The 17,339-nt window shown below is 42.3% G+C and overlaps 1 protein-coding gene across 2 annotated transcripts in view; it reads left to right on the top strand.

Annotated features, from left to right (window-relative positions):
* ALDH7A1 (aldehyde dehydrogenase 7 family member A1) overlaps positions 1-7,482 on the top strand; it is a 38,750-nt gene extending 31,268 nt beyond the window's left edge. Inside the window, exons 16-18 of one of the 2 annotated variants that reach the window (XM_029216955.1) lie at positions 429-502; positions 3,345-3,420; positions 5,041-7,482. In XM_029216955.1, coding sequence (XP_029072788.1) covers positions 429-502; positions 3,345-3,420; positions 5,041-5,095 — 205 coding nt within the window. In that variant the 3' untranslated portion in view covers positions 5,096-7,482. The remainder of the gene's footprint in view (positions 1-428; positions 503-3,344; positions 3,421-5,040) is intronic. The other variant, XM_029216956.1, reaches the window with a different exon arrangement.
* The last annotated feature ends 9,857 nt before the right edge of the window (positions 7,483-17,339 follow it).

Raw genomic sequence — 17,339 nt, 5'->3', positions numbered from 1 at the left:
GGGGGCTACCCTTCATAGCGGTTGTGGTGCATGGGCTTTTCACTGCGGTGGCTTCTCTTGTTGCGGAGCATGGGCTCTAGGCGCACATGAGCTCAGTAGTTGTGGCTCGTGGACTCTAGAGCGTAGGCTCAGTAGTTGTGGTGCACGGGCTTAGTTGCTCCGTGGCATGTGGGATCTTCCTGGACCAAGGATCGAACCCGTGTCCCCTGCATTGGCAGGCGGATTCTAAACCACTGCGCCACCAGGGAAGTCCCCTATTTTATTTATTTATTTATTGTTTAGCATTGAGAGTCTTAGAGGTTTTGTTTGGATTATTTATTCATTTCTGTATATTTGTTTTATGTGTGTGTGTTTTTCCTTTTTATTTATTTATTTATTTTTAACTTTCACATATTTTGCTTTCACTTTGCCTCCCTTTTTACACACAGCCCAAAAGGATCAGACTGTGGCATTGTAAACGTCAACATTCCAACGAGTGGGGCTGAGATTGGAGGTGCGTTTGGTACGTAGAGAATCCTTTCTCTTTTTCATGTTGGCCAGTTTATTAGTCTGCCGGGGCTGCCATAACAAAATACCAGACTGGGTGGCTCAAACAATAGAAATGTGTTTTCTCACATTCTTGGAGGCTGGAAGTCCAAAATCAAGGTGTTGGCAGGTTTGGTTTTTCCTGAGGCCTCTCTTCTGGCTTGTAGATGGCCGTCTTCCTCCTGTGTCCTCACATGGCCTGTTCTCTGTGCACGTACATCCCTGGTGTCTCTTTATCTTCTTATAAGGACATTAGTCCTATTGGCTTAAAACCCCACCTTTATGACTTCATTTAACCTTAATTACCTCTTTAAGGGCACTGTTGCCAAATACAGCCAGCCACGTTCTAAGGAGTTGGAGGTTGGGGCTTCAACCTATGAAATTGGGGCAGGGGAACACAATTTAGTCCATAACAGGTGGCAAAGAAAAAGTACTAGTCTTTTAGAAAAGTTTGACCAAGACACTGAAATAATAATCTTATCTGGTCTGACATGCTCGAGAGAGCTTATGCTCTATATTCAGAGTTATTGTCCAAGGTCCTACATTTTATTCTCAGATGCAGCATCATGTTAGAACAGGGGCCCTTCACGTGAATTATGTGAACTCTTGAAATGGCATCTGTTTTCTTGGGAGACGCTTGAAGACCCCAAAAAGATTAAGAACCTCTGCTTCAAAGCCAGAAAATTTCACATGAAAAATTCTGGTTTTTATTTGCAAAATGGGCATAGTAAATATTATACATTATCTTTTATCTTAGATAAAATATTGAGTTGTTTCTTTTCATTAGGCCCAGCTCCTCTTTTCTCTTAATGAGCCTGGGGCTCTTGATGCTTAAACTTAGTACTAATAGTAAAAGTTTTTTGTTTTTTTTTTAAAAAGGCCTTCCCAACAATCATATATTAACTTATTAAAAATTATCCAAAATATAGTAAAAACAGATTGCATTATTTATATATATATACACACACAGAGAAGTAAAACAAATACCTGTAAAATTTAAATAATTAGAAGCATTTTTTTTGAAGCATTCTTTTATACATTTTAAAGCAGAGGGCAATTACTATTCAGCGTACAGAGATTGATAAACGTTCCTGATTTCAGCTTAGCCATTTATCTCTGTGCTCCACTATTAAGTGAGTGTCTGCTCCTTCTGTAGGCCCTCAATCCCTGTTTGCCGCCCGTGCCTTCTCTCTCCAATTGACTCTTTTATTTCAGCCTTTACAGTTCATTTCTAAAGTTTTTAAAAAGTCTCATTAATGGAAAAAGCAGTTCTGCCCCATACTTTGCTTTTCCTCCTCTTTTCCCGGAGGCAGCTACTTTGAGATTCTTACTGAAGGAAAAAGGAAATTGACCTTTGAATTTACTTCAGTTTTTCTAAGTAATGTGCTTTAACTGCTCTTTCACAACTTTAGACATTATGTACCGACCCTTTGTTATCATAGATTAACTTTCTTAAACCCTCCCTCTCTTTTCCTGTGAGCTGTTATTGCACAGGGTGAGGTCTAGAGAAAACCAGATACTAAGTGTCTGGCTCCTAAGTCTTCTCCCAGTGTAGTCACAGAAGATGTGCTTAATTCTTCCTGCATCGGATTGTGACAACATATGTGAAACATTGTCTACCAGCAAAGCATAGACTCAGTACCCAAGGCTTTTATTGGGGGTCGGTCACACAGGCAACCTCTGCCTAAGCACCCAAATTCCAGACTCCCTGAAGGAAAGCAGGTATTTAACATAAACCACATTGCTCAATGAGACAGTGTAGGGGACTGTTTAGCCTACAAGTTTCCAGATGCCAGCAACATTGTAAGCAGACCTGCTATTCTTTTCTGCACAGGTTGTAAGTTTTTCTCAGCCTTTGGAAGCTATAACTTACTTGTCTTCTGGTTTCCATTACTGTGGTTGAAAAGCCCAATCCACTTTGATTTCTGGTCTTTTTTTCCCCCATTTCAAAAAATTTGGGGTCTGTTATTTATGTCTGATGTTCTGAAATTCTTCAGTAATATGCCTCAATGGAGATCTTGGTAAACATTTTTGTTGGACAGTCAATGGGCCAGTAATTGGCCTTAGCATTGGGACTCACAGTTTTTAGTTCTGGGAAGTTTTTGATAGTTTTATTTTGTTTTGATAGTGTTTCTTTGACAATTTTTTCCCTTTGATTTTTCTGTATTTTAATTTCTAGAACTGCTAGTATTTGAATGTTATCTCTTGAAGAATGATCTAATTGTGTTATTTTTTCCCCTCTTATTTTCCATCTCGTTAGTCTTTTTGGGAGATTTCCTCAAACTTTTCTTCTAACGCTTCTATTTTTTTTTCTCCTCTGCTCTTACTAAAAACGATACTAAGTGTGCTTTGATGGCACGCTTTTAAACAGTACCCTTTTCTTGTTTTATGGAATCATTATCCTTTTTGTAACCTTTAAAAATAATAGGACATTTAAACATTTTTATTATAAAATCAGTTTATGTATACCGTAGAAAATTATATACAGATAAGCATAAATGGGAAAATAAAATTACATTTCCACTATTCAGAGGTTTCCACTCTTAACACCTTGGTCTAATGGTAAGGTTTTTTTTAAGGTGCTTCCTGACATTTCTGTTTTTTTGGTTAATTCCTTTTACTTTATTTTCCAACCTAGTTCCCTCTTTCCCATTTGGTTTGGCCTCTGTCTTTTATTTATTTGTTTGCAGAGGGCATACTCTGGCTACCTGTTGGTCAGGTGGCTCTGGTCTCCTGGCGCCTTCATTTCTGTGATCCTGAGTAGGAGCCCACACAGAGGCACTGCGCAAGATTCATGACCTGCTTGTGTATTTCTCTAGGAGGAGAGAAGCACACTGGCGGTGGCAGGGAGTCTGGTAGTGATGCCTGGAAACAGTACATGAGAAGATCTACTTGGTAAGGAAAGGCTTTGGGAAAATCGTTTGGCTTTACAGCCTCTGGAATGTACTTCTACAGTCTCCTACTGTCTGTTCTGTTCGTGCAGTTTCTCTCGATTTTGTGTTTCTAACATTCCACAGCTCTCCCCTCCCAGAGCAGCTATTTGGTGCTATTATTTTCCTACCCATCTTTCCAGCTTCAGCTAGTGCCCAGCACCTGACTGTGAAACTATCTCGGTAGTGGTTTCTGTCTAGAGACAGCACAGGAGCAGGACACTTGGGGTCAACCAGCAGGAGAAAGTGAAGAGGCTGTCCTTTCAGTTTTTTTCCTTGGGTACAGTTACCACCCCTGCAGGCTGCCAGGGCAGTAGGACATGGAAGTGGGCAGGCGGGCTGCGGGCCTGGCTAGCGAGCTGGGGGATACAGCTCTGGGAATAGTGAGCACAAGCTTTGAAAGTGGATTAGCACGTTCACCCAGCACAAGGGTAGCTGGCAAGGGAACCTGTTGCTGGGACGTTCTGGCTAGGAGCTTCTTTTTATTTGTTTTCTGTTTTCCCTCCCTCTTGGGTAGAAATCACTTTATCCAAGAGCAGTAAAATGGTGTGTGGGGTCAGGCCCATGTCATGTTAGGTTGTAGAAAGAGCACAGGGTGAGGAACCCAGGACGCCGTCTGTCTCATTTACTACTTTTTACTGGCTCTGGAACCTCTCGGGGAGAGGGGTTTCCTACACCTTCGCTCATTGTCTCCTCAGCAACTTCATGTCTGTTAGGAATTTTTTTTTCCCCTCCAGCTTTATTGAGGTATAATTGACAAATTAAATCGTAATATATTTAAAGTGTGCAACATGCTGATTTGACATACACATACATTGTGAAAAGATTCCCACAATCAAGTTAGCACATCCTTTACCTCACAACAGTGTGTGTGTGTGTGTGTGTGTGTGTGTGTGTGTGAGAGAGAGAGAGAGAGAGAGAGAGAGAGAGAGAGAGAGAGAGCTTAAGATCCACTCTTAGCAAATTTCAAGTATATATCAGGAGTTTCTGAGTTGCTTTGGCTATGGCTTGTTTACTCTCAGACACATGCATGCTCTTTGCCTGATTCCCATTTGTTGAAGTCAGTTATGTTCCTTTTACTTTTCTTGTGTACCTGAGATCTAGGGGACCAAGCATGTAGCTGCAGCCTTTTTGGAACCCATCTGATGGAGACACTTCCTCTCAGAAGAAAAGCCAGATGGCTGACTAAGAGGGAATCTTTTATTTTCCAAATTATTATAGTTTTATTTTATTTCTATCAAAATGGGAATATCTGTATTTTTCCTCCTAATTCAGTACAAGGTATTGAGAGACATAAAGAAGAGGAAGTTATAATCCCCATATTCTTGTGCCCTGAAAACCATTACTAACACATATGCTGTGTGTCCTTCCAGAATTTTGTGTTTCTCATTTTTTTTCTTTTATAAAACTGGATCTATACTAACGTTTTTTTGTATCCTAATTTTTTTCTTCATTAACTTATAGCTTGAATATTTGACCTTGTTAATATATGCAGATCCGACACATTTTTTTAATGGCATAAAATTTCCTCTATTACGTGTATACTATATCCATTTAATTTTGTTCATTTTCTCCCCCACCTTAGTACCATCAACTACAGTAAGGACCTGCCTCTGGCCCAAGGAATCAAGTTTCAGTAAAGTTGCTTTCAATTGACATTTCAAGTGTTTCAGGCATTGTTGCATCTCTTTCTTCTGAAGAAGATGAAGAAAATTACTATTTGCCTTGAATAAATGGATCATTTTGAATTTGACAGTGGTTAATCCCTTATGCTTCTGAAGCCTAAATCAAGAGACTTTTTTAAAAAATAAAAATTTTCATGACATAGCCTTAAGTAATAAAAGATAGATTAGATGGATTTTTATGTTACTAGTAGTTACTGATTTTTTTAAACTTTAGCATTATTTTTATAATTTAGAAAAATATAATGCATGCCATGGTAGGAATTTGAAAAGTACAGAACATAATAGGGAAAAAAATAGAAGCCTTGTCAGGAGGTGCAGGAACGTCTCCTGAGCAAGTAAAGAAATCGGTAGCAAGTATTGATTCATGTCACCTTCCTCAGCAGGTGTTGGAAAGGTTGTGATTGAAGGGAGTGTCCCTTGTTTATGGAGGACCATAGCACAGTATCCCTGTGGAACGACTTGCTGTTTAAGATGTCTGAGGGCATTCATCATTATCACAGCTTCTCTCGCTCAGGATGACTTGTGTCACCACAGAAGAAATTTGGGGGGTGGATGGAGATTTTGCTCCTGCCCTACCTAGAACCTGCACCTGCGGATGACTGTGTGGAATTCTATGCAGAGCACATCTGGATTTCTTATGCAACCTCAGACCATCTTCATTAGCTGTTAGGCTTCTTTAGTTGCCCTTAGGTTTGTTGTCAGAATAACCAAGTGTGTAGCAGCATGTGTTCGCAGTGGACTCGGCATAGTTCACTTTTTCTTTCCTGGGAGTCCACTTCCTTCTCTTGAGAAGCTGCCCGGGAGCTACTGGAGTGATTCAGCCCAGGGCCCTGTCGAGCTCACGCTGGCTCCTGCAGTTCTGTCTTCCTGGCAGCCTTCACTTCCCTGATGGGTAGCAGCCACCACCCCGTCGACTCCTGCCAGACTGGACTGGGACAGAAGAAGCCTTGCAAGAAGATGACATCTATAGATGACCTGATGTGTCAAGATATATGGAGAGATGTAGACACCTGGCAAAGAATTTGGGGTTGAGTTATGGCAGAGAAGCAAGCAAATGAAAAAACAAAGCAATTATAAATTTATCAGGGAAGGAAAGGTATAACATGTTCCATGGCCCAGCTGTGACTAGTGTTCACCCAGGTATGCTGTTGTCAACCTTGAATATTAAGCCAAACATGGACGATAGGCCTTCTGAGAGCGTGTTGGCAGGAAAAGTTCAGGGTTTGAAGGTAGGTCAGAGAGGCAGGCAGTTTATGTTCTGTAGTGGAAAATCAATAATGCCTAAAATTACAAAAGCAAGAAATAGAAACATAGGCTTATAAAAGATAGCTAAATTCTGAAAATATCATTGCTTCAGGAGAGGGCAAGTGGGGGGTGGGGCATGGAGACAGGAGGGATTATCTTCCATAACAAGTCTTGTAGAGCTATTTGACTCTTTAAATCAAGAGAATGTATAACTTTGATTAAAAATTCAAACCAACAAAAAAATGATGTCGGAGAATCAGGTGCTTGGAATCCTAGGCTTCCTAACCCCCTTTCCACCACCCCTCTCCCAGCACACACAAACTGCACACTTGTGAGCTTCCCCTTATTCAACTAGGGACTCTTTAAATATCTCATGAAAGGATTGTGCTGAAAGCCAAGTTTCCTTCCATGTGTTGAAGCACAAAATAGATTAAAAGTATATGTGTATCAATACAAGGTTAATACAAGCAGTTGCCTAAGAAAATTACGCAGTTTGGGCATTTGTATAAAAAAACCTTGCTGTGGTTTTTCTTTGTAAGTCACAATGTTAGGTATTGTAGCCCTGTCTTTAGTGTCTATAATAATGTCTGAAGAAAATAGTAAAGCACTATTTAAAACGTTTTTAGAAACCATTTAGTAATTGGCTATTTTCATTTTGTGAAATTGAGATTAATTTCGATTGAAATATTTTTTTATATCCTGTTTTTTCCAAGCATATTATTTTTTTAACAAGTATTTTGAAACGCGAGCTGTGTTGGTGTTTTTTCAATTTTTACATTTATAATTTCTCTCCAATCAGGTATGTATTCTCTCCAATGAGGAGGCTCTCCATCCTCCTGTGTATTTGCTAAAGCCATGCCATGGTGGCCAATATGGAATAATCTCTAGTACACTGGTGAGAGGGGGACCGGCAACTCTAATCTTAGGTATGGAAGTCAAGTTAAACTGATTCTGAAAGCTTTCTTTGAAACTTAATTCACAAGTTTTCTACAAATGTTACTAGCAACAAGGACATCTTTTTGTCATGATGTTTATTAAAAAATTTTGGCCTTACATGTCCCTCTGTTTTTTACTGACTTAATGAAAGTTACTTATTAGTATTTTTAACCACAGAAGTTAAAATTTACATTTGTGTGTGTTATTGCTGGCCATGTGATTTAAGGTGCTGGGAGTCCTGTACTGCTGGTTACTGGTTACACTGAGCCCCTTGTGACTGTCTGCCCCTCCCTGCCTGTATCCGGTGTTATAGCCATACTGCCAGAGTTCCCAGCTCCCACAGTGGACCTGAGTGGCTGTGATTAGCGTTCCCACTGTATAGGATGGTAATAACGCCCATCCCAAACAACTGTAAAGATTAAAGGAAAAAATTACAAAAGTAATATAGTGCCTGGCAGTGGTAAGAGCTCGATAAATGTTGTTATTGGGGTATTTTGCACTTTTAAATATTGTCTATTTTCCTAAGTGAAATTTAGAAGCATTTTTTCAGGTTTCTGAAAAGCGAAGTTCTTTGAGATTTTTATCGGGATCACACATTTATAAATAGGAAAGAATCAATTTACAATACTCATGTTTTTTAAAATCTAGGTATATGGTATGTACGTTGAATTCAAATACTTAAGATTCTTAGCAAAATTATTTTAAGTTTATTCTTATATGGTTTATAATTTTAGTCATTGTCAATTGGATTTCTCTCATGTGTAAATTATCGCAGAGGCCATTTGTTTTCCAAGGTAGATTAGCTATGAAAATAGGAACACAGATCCAATAATTCCTCAGTGTTTGCTGTTTGCTGGTTGAAGGCTTTTTCACTGGCAATTCCAGGGTTCTAGAAATCTGGCCAGGAATCAGATACTATCAAGTTGTCTTCATGGTGTTGACCTGTAGGTGGTGCTGTTGGTCAGAGCAAGCGCCTCAGTTGGGCAGGGCCGAGAGTTGTGTGGACTCTGCTCTCCAGGAAGTCATCGTGGAAAAGGTTTTGCATTCAGCAGGCAGATGTGCTGAGCTCAGTGCCCCATTCTTTTTTTTTTTAAACTGAGTCTCCTTTTTTTTTTTTAAAAAAAATTATTTATTTTTGGCTGTGTTGGGTCTTCGTTGCTGTGTGCGGGCTTTCTCTAGTTGTGGCGAGCTGGGACTACTCTTCCTTGTGCGCAGGTTTCTCATTGCGGTAGCTTCTCTTGTTGCGGAGCTCGGGCTCTAGGCATGCGGGCTCAGTAGTTGTGGCTCGAGGGCTCTAGAGCTCAGGCTCAGTAGTCGTTCACAGACTTAGCTGCTCTGCGGCATGTGGGATCTTCCCAGACCAGGGCTCGAATCCGTGTCCCCTGCACTGGCAGGCGGATTCTTAACCACTGCACCATCAGGGAGGCCCTAGTGTCCCACTCTTCTGAGCTGCTTTCCATTCCAGCACCACTGGTTACCTGCCTTCCCTTCTCCTGTCTGATTACACGGATCATTTCTGCTGCAGTTGATTACTATGTTTAAGTAAAACATGAGCCCCGAAATATCAGAGAAAAAACGATGGCTGTAATCAGAGTAGTGTCTTTTAAATTTAAAATATTAAATAAGCTTTATTTTCCATCCACTCCCCCCCTCCCCACAGTAAGCATGTATGTGAGGTTACTCCATTTTTTAACAACTCCAGGGGACATTGTGTTTTACTTAACCATGGTCCAGGCACTTTTCAAAGCACTTAAATATAAACCCATTTAATTCTCATAACAATTCTACAAAGTAGGTATTATGATCCTCATTTTACTAATGAGACAGGTACAGAGAGGGTTAGCAACTTTCCCCAGGTCTTACGGCTGATAAACGACGGGCACTGAAATTGGCACCCAAGCAGTCTGGCTCCAGGTTAGTGCTCTGGTGATAGGAACTGCAGTCCCTGAAACTGTGGAGCTCTTACAGTGCCCTCCTTCCCTGGCTGCCTGTTTCTCAATCGCTGATATTTCCTTTTTCCTTTTGTATTGTTCTTTATTTTTGACATAATCACGAACTTAAAATGGAACTTTTGCCCCCTAAACTGAGAATATGTTGTTGACCTGATTTGGCATCAACTCCAAATACTTTAGTGTATATTTCCCACAAACTACATTTTCCTACATAACCATGTACAAGCATCAAAAGCAGGAAATTGATGTTACTAACATTCTAATTCTTAGATCCATTCACCTGTCGTTTGAGCCAGTAGAGTCCCTTATAGCAAAAGGAGCCATGCTGTCATATCTCCTTAGTTTCCTTTAGTCTCTTCTTAACTTTTATGGCCTTGATACTTTGGAAGTTACAGACCACTGACTTGGTAGGATGACCTTCAACTTGGTGTTTCCTCATGATTAGGTTCAGGTTGCGCGCCTTTAGCAGTACGATTGCAGAAATGGTGCCATATTCCCCTGAGTCCCATCAGGTGGTGCATGATTCTGTTTTGTCTGTTATTCATGTTACCGTTGATATCTTGACTAGAGTGGTGTCCACCAGCTTTTTTCATTGTAAAGTGTTTCTCCTTTTTAAGTTAATATGTCTTGTAAGGAGGCACTTTGAAACTATATGTTCAGTTCTCCCTCAAACTTTCCATTTATCCACTTTTATTTGTCTCTATTTTCCTATTTTATCCAGTAAGTGATAATCCATTTATTTCATTCCTTATTTGGATGCTCAGAATGTACTTCGATGTCCCTGATTTGCCCAGCAGGATTCCCTTCAAGCTGGCTTCTGTGTTCTTTGGATGTGTCCCCATTCTTTGGGCGCTTCTTTGCTATTTGAAACAAGATGTCTCAGGTGGTTCTTGTACTTTTCCTTCTCCAGCCCTGGAATCAGCCATTTCTCCCAGGAGCCCTGATTCCATTTAGTCAAGAACCGTATTTAGGAGCCAAGATCTGGTGTAGGTATGCCTATTGACGTGAAGATGTCACTGCTCCTAGGTCCTCACAGAGGACAGAGCTGGGAAATACATGTACAGTTGACTTTTTTAATATAAATTTATTTTTAATTTTATTTATTTTTGGCTGTGTTGGGTCTTCGTTGCCCACGGGCTTTCTCTAGTTGCGGCAACTGGGGGCTACTCTTCGTTGTGCACGGGCTTCTCATCGCGGTGGCTTCCCTTGTGGAGCACGGGCTCTAGGCACTCGGGCTTCAGTAGTTGTGGTGCACGGGCTCAGTAGTTGTGGCTCGCGGGCTCTAGAGCGCAGGCTCAGTAGTTGTGGAGCATGGGCTTAGTTGTTCCACGGCATGTGGGATCTTCCCGGACCAGGGCTCTAACCCGTGTCCCCTGCGTTGGCAGGCAGATTCTTAACCCCTTTGCTACCAGGGAAGCCCCCCTACAGTTGACTTGAACAACAGAGGTTTGAACTGCACTGGGCCACTTACACTGGGATTGTTTTCAGTGTCATTACTACAGTACTGCAAAATCCATGGTTGGTTGAACTCGCAGAATTGGAATGTCGTATACAGAGGGACAACTATAAGTTTATGCGTGGATTTTCCACTCTGCAGAAGGTCAGCACCCCTAATGCCTGTGTTGTTCAAGGGTCAACTGTACACACAAGTATGTCTATATTTACTTCTGAATCTATCTGCTTATACTGAGAGCCAGGAGTTCACATCAAAACTTCCACATCCAGCCCAACATTACAGGGTTCATTCTGGTTTTTTCCCTTTCAGTATTTGCAGCTCTTATCTCTGATAGTAAGAAACTGCCTCTCATTACCCTTGATGTACTTTCTCTTTGGAATAACCTGTTTCCCACCCTTCTGAGGACACCTCCCTCACCTTCTGGTTCTGAGGGTGCTGGTCTCATCTCCCGCATGGATGTCCTCCTCACCCACCTAATGACTTTAGGCCTGAACTGTTCTGGAAGAAATGAGGTGGAGAAAGAGGAACTGGCCTTTCCTTAAATGTAGATTTTTTAGTCAGAATTAAAATGTTACTTGACTCTCCCCCACCTCGCATGTTTGTCCGGGAGCTGAGCTGCCAAGGGGTTCAGCCGGATAAATGAGTGGCACGGGTCTGGGAGGTGGAACACCTGAGTTCTAGGCACAGCTCTGCTCCTAAAGGGCTGGATGCTCTTAGAGGAGTAATCTGACCTCTCCGTGCCCTAGCTCTTTTGTCTGCAAAATGAATAGTCTGGACCAAATCTGAAGTAAAAAAAACTGGTGTCCGTGGGCCACAATCGGTTAAGTGGTTGAGTCATCCTTGGGAGTTAGCTTTCAGAAAAAATAAAATATAAATTTCTTTAGATGGAGGCTGTGCATGCCAGTTAGCTACAGGTGGGCCACAGCTCGGATGATCTTTTCCAGTTTCACACATCTCCTTCCAGCCCAAGGATTCTATGGCTTTATTCTTTAGGCTCTGATGAATCAGGCTTGCCCACCTCTAACCCTTCTTGGCTAAAGACAGTGTTTCTACCACAAAGAGCGAAACAGCCTATAGACTTCCAATAAAGGCCCTGCTGTTATTCAGGATATGATTTTATCTCCTCTAACAGACTACAGAGAATGAAGACTCAACAAGGTAGTTTGTCTCTCCTATTTAACAGTCCAGGTGTAAGTAGTCCAGGGTGGACTGGTGACCCCATGGTGTCTGGGCCTTAAGCTTCTTCTGGTTGCTGTTCTGCTTGGTGAAGATGGCTCATTGCTACCACCTACATAATTAGGGGAGGGCCCTCTTCCACTTAAAGGTGTGACCCAGAAGTTGCATACCTCATTTCCACTCACATCACATTGGCAGAACTTAGTCACATAGCACATACTATATAGCCAAATGGGAGGTTGAGAACCAAACCTTTATTTTTGGGAGCTGTGTACTCAGACAAAACTTGGGTGTTCTATTATGTTGAGAGAGGGAGAGAGGACAGAATGGATACTGGGGGAAAATTAGCAGCTTCCACCACATGATTTGTTGAAAATATTCTCCTCCTCCCACTGTCTGGAATATCCTCTGTCGCATGTCATTTTACTTCCTTATGCTATCTGATGATCAGCCAATTAAGAATTCATTTAGATTCTGCTATCATTTCCCATTTCCCATTTCCTATCCGTTACTCATCCCTTTGGTAAAAAAAATAGAAGTAATCAGCTTCCAGAAGCAACCAGTCAGGGAAATTTCAAAATTAGTTAGGACAGAGTGGGAGGTAGAAGAGAGAAGTTTGGACAAATGAGACAGTTGGAGGAAGGGTTGGCAAAGATTGGCAGTCCTGTAGGGAGCGAAGAGGCCAAATGGAAAGAGTGTGACCTAGAAAAGTCAGTGCTGGTAAAAGAGAAGTGGGAAATGGGAGAGGGGCTGGGTGGGAACCAGATGTGAGCTTCCTCTGCATTACCTCTTTGCTCCATTTTTCTACTCTGACTCAGTGGATTCTTAATCTACCACATTGGGGCTGTCAGAAGAGCTGGATTCGATTCCCAACTCTGGACCGTGTAACACTGGGAAAACCACATCTCTTCTAAGGCCCCCATCTTCCTCTGTAAAATGGGCATAATCTTCCTACCATACTTCTTTTCCCAGAACTATTGTAAAATACAAATGCAATATCGGATACAAGAACTTTCTGGGTAAAGTGTAGTAGACACCTGGCATTATTGGTTGAAGTGATGGAGCTCCCTGTGTTCTGTGTGGAGCTGTCCTAGGCCTGGGCCAGCCCAAGGGCTCTGATTTAATTAAGAGAGGCTTAGTGGTCTGGACCAATGGGGGACTGATGGGGGTCAGCCCTGATTCAGAGGTCATTCCTTTGGCAAATAGGGTCTGGGGGAGATGACATAGTCTGGGGGGTTAGCCCCTATTTGGCAGGTCCGGGACCTGGGCTATTAGAGTAGACACCTATCTGGAAAGGAGGAGGGGGAGATGGGCATATCTCAGGTGTATGGTCAGAGAGAAGCATGTTAGGCTAGGCTTCTGTAGCTGTGGTGGGATCTCCAGTGCTTTCTCTGATGAGCTCAGTCTCTTTAAGGAAGTCTTAGCCCAGGACTTTTGAGAGAAACCCAAGAACCGTGACTGGAACTGGTTTGATCTTGGATTGCAGTGAGCCAAATACCATACCACTGAATTTCTCTCCTTTTGACCTGATTTGAGCTGGTGAACTCATATTCAAATTGTTCCGCTTTCAGCTGCGAAAATCTTCTGAGTGGAAAGAGGAGACATTTTCTCCGGTTTAGGGATCATTTAAGTATGCAATTAACATGAGGACATTCAGCTGTGAGCCAGGAAATGCGCTTCACTCATGATCTCAAACAGAGCCTGTGAGCCTCATGTTCTGTGAGAGAGGCTTTGCCGGTGTCCTTTTTTGGGGAGGAGATGACACATTGCCTTATCTTTTCTGGGGATAACATGAGGGGCCAGTGTCTTAGGGATACATCTTGTCTTATTTCAAATTGCAACTTGGAGAATCAGATGTTAGTTTTATACTACTTCCCTCAGAATTAACAGCTTTCATTTTAAAAATATAACAAACTGTGTTAAGAATAACCAAGACAATTCATTGAAGGTTTTTCTTTCTTGCCTTGAAGTAACGATCTGCCCCAACTTAAAAAAAATCATGCATAATCACTGCAATATTTCCTGGTGTTTTTTAAACTTTTTTTTTTTTTTTTTGATGTTGGGGGTAGGAGTTTATTTATTTATTTATTTTTGCTGTGTTGGATCTTCGTTTCTGTGCGAGGGCTTTCTCTAGTTGTGGCAAGCGGGGGCCACTCTTCATCGCGGTGCGCAGGCCTTTCACTGTCGCAGCCTCTCTTGTTGCGGAGCACAGGCTCCAGACGTGCAGGCTCAGTAGTTGTGGCTCACGGGCCTAGTTGCTCCGCGGCATGTGGGATCCTCCCAGACCAGGGCTCGGACCTGTGTCCCCTGCATTAGCAGGCAGATTCTCAGCCACTGCACCACCAGGGAAGCCCTTTCCCGGTGTTTTAAATCCAGACTCTGTCTACCCAAAACAGAGTGATCAAATGTTTTTAACCTCTTGAAATGGAAAAGAACCTCTACGGAAAAAGTACCAGGCTTTCTACAGCTTCTGGACCGTAGACCCTATGGAAACGACCCAGTGAATTTTTATTCCTGCAGTTTGCCCTGAGCAAGGAGTCAAAGAGAAGACGTCTTCTCACCTCTGCCTACCTCTGCCGTCGGCCTTAGTTGCCAAGTAAGTGGCAACTCATTCCAGTATCTCCTGTGAATACAGGTAAGCTGAGCCCGCATTCCCCATTTGTATTGTTTGACCTCTACACATTTACCAAGGACTTTTTCGTGACCACACTGCCTCCTTTCCTCCTTGAGGGATTTCATTTTATTCTTTCTCACAAAAGCTCAGAGCCATGCTGGCTGCAGCTGCTATGGCCTTCCCGGCAGCACACTCCACCGGGCCTCCCAGGGCTTCCCCACCACAGAGGGTCCCCACCCCCATCAAGATGTCACAGCCTATGTGCTGCTCAGGCTAAGTGACTGGAGTCACGACATCCCCTCAGTCCTGGGTCTTTATAAAGAACCTAGTCAGTGTGTTGTCCTCTTTCTCCCCCAGCAGGATTCATCTCTGTAAAGTACATCCTCTGAAGGAGGGAAAAGCCCAATTGTTCCCTCTAAGTTGCCTAAATGACTTGAAGGGCTTGGATTTTTAGTAGCTTCCAGAAACAAAAAGGGCTTTTTAACTGGACAGACCATTTCCTCCAGCGAAATCTCACTGGCTGGCCTTTGTTTACTATTAAGCAACATAGGGCCGCCGTTCTGTGGCTCATAGTCAAAGAATCACTACAGGAAATTCGCTTCCGGGTTATTATTGGACTTATAAGGTCTACTTCTGGTTTGTTATTTCTTTTCCTTCTGTGTTCCTTAACAACCATAAGGAAGGTTACAGAAAACTTTATATGATCATCCTCACCCCAATGTGAAATTGACTGCTCCCTCTTGCACCCCCATGGTTATGATGTACCTGTAATTTTTATTTATTTGTTTGTTTATTCTTTTGACTGCATTGGGTCTTCGTTGCTGCACGTGGTCTTTCTCTAGTTGTGGCGAGTGGGGGCTACTCTTCATTGTGGAGCACGGTCTCTAGGCACACGGGCTTCAGTAGCTGTGGCACGTGGGCTCAGTGGTTGTGGCTCGAGGGCTTAGTTGCTCCGCGGCATGTGGGATCTTCCCGGACCAGGGCTCGAACTCGTGTCCCCTGCAGTGGTGGGCGGATTCTCAACCACTGTGCCACCAGGGAAGTCCCTACATTCCATTTTAACCAAGGGCAATAAATTGTGGAGAAGTGACAAGATGAAGGAAAAGGGTTTGGGCTTCTAGGCATAGTAAATTGTGGGATGCTAAGTATATGGGGGAAACATGGAAGACAAGGGTTATCTAGTAAGGTTTAGTTTATGCAGACTCATCTGGGTGCTGTCTCTACCTCTGGTGATAAAGGTTGTCCTTTCCTTCCGGGTATGAGAGAGGAGGACACCTTCACAAGTCAAGTTAAGCTTTTAGGCAGATGGGGGATGGACAGAGAGCTTTTCCTGTGTCTGCTTTTTCTCAACTGCCTTCAGCTCAAAAGAATCCTTCTGCCAAAGTGGCATATTTTGGGGTGGCATATTGTGATCCCTTTCATGTTTTTGGTAGAATTTGGATGTAGTAGAGATGGCTCATTTCCTAATCCAACATCCATCCTCTCCCTCTTGTGGTGGCACGATTGCCTAGAATAAAGACAGACAGCATCTTCTAGTCTCTTGCAAAAAGGTGTGGCCATGTGTGAAAATAGCTTGGGTTCCTGAGGACTTTTAGGTGCAGCTCTGGACTGCCAACCCCTAGGCTCTTCTGAAACAGAGAGATAATCTTCTATCTTGTTTATGCTGTTGTATTTTTGGCGTTTTATTACTTGCAGCCACACCTAATTGTAACAGGTATGTTGGTTTAACATTTGCATTTCCGAGGGAAAGATTGGGAGTAGAAACCTAAATCTAGCTGGGATGATCACAGAAAACCATGCCAGTTAGAGGTGTTCTGAATCTTATGACAGCCTCAACTGAGGTTATTTTCTTTGGTAATTTATTTCATATTTATCCACTTACCAATGTGGATCATGTCCCCTCTTTCCTTCTTAGCCTTTGGATTAGAAATATTAATAACAAATTAGTATATTAAATGTTGACATATTGATGTGTCCTATTAGGCTGAAAATAGCTGTGCACTGACAACTGCCAACAAAGCAAGAAGTCTGATATACCCATCTTAGTATTTTTCACTGTTAGGCATAAGAAAAGAGCAAGAAATTCCTTTTTTTTTTTTTTTTTTTTTTAAGGTTTTCCCCTTTTATATTTATGTCATCGGAAGCATTTTCTGTTTCCAGGATTTGAATTTCTTTACTGCCTAGTCTAATTTAGCTCATATGAATAAGAATTTCTTGACAATGGTAGGTTTCCTTATTTTGTGAACTAGTTGTTTCCTATATAGACTGGTTGTTTAAACTATGTTTCACTTACCTTAACCATAAAGGAACAAGGAAATTCTGTTGTTTTTCAAGGAGTGGTGGCTATGGTGACGTGCAGACAGTGTGGAGGGGGCAGTCTGTGAGCTATACCTCTAGATGAACAGGTTTGTGAGCCATGGTTCTACGAGAAAATGCTTTCCCTTCAGTTTTAGGTGAGTAATATGTTTTTTCCCTCCATTAAGCTCAGACAATCATGAAGTTAGGAACTTTCTCAATCTAATTGGAGTCATGAAACATTAAAATAAGAACTTTTACCTCTGCATGCCCCTGCCCCAAAAGCAGATTGGGTCATCAGGTTGGCCGTTTTGGGAATTGTTATTGTTAATCTCTCTTTTGTCTGTTCAGTTCATACACCCCAGCTACAGAAGCTGAGACGGTGGAGGAGCCAGGCCCTCCTCCCCTCCAGCAGGAAGGAGGTTGGCACATGTGACGGACTTTCCAGGAGGAGGGAGGCGAGGCCAGTGTTGTTGGTCTGGAGTGAGGCAGGGGGTGTGGACTGAGACCCGTGGTGCACACTTT

Source organism: Monodon monoceros, unplaced genomic scaffold, assembly GCF_005190385.1.
Source record: "Monodon monoceros isolate NGI ecotype Baffin Bay Population unplaced genomic scaffold, NGI_Narwhal_1 Super_Scaffold_12, whole genome shotgun sequence".
In the NCBI taxonomy this organism is placed as follows: Eukaryota; Metazoa; Chordata; class Mammalia; order Artiodactyla; family Monodontidae; genus Monodon; species Monodon monoceros.
The sequence above is the reverse complement of the archived record's forward strand: the minus strand, read 5'-3'. Positions and strand labels throughout refer to the sequence as shown.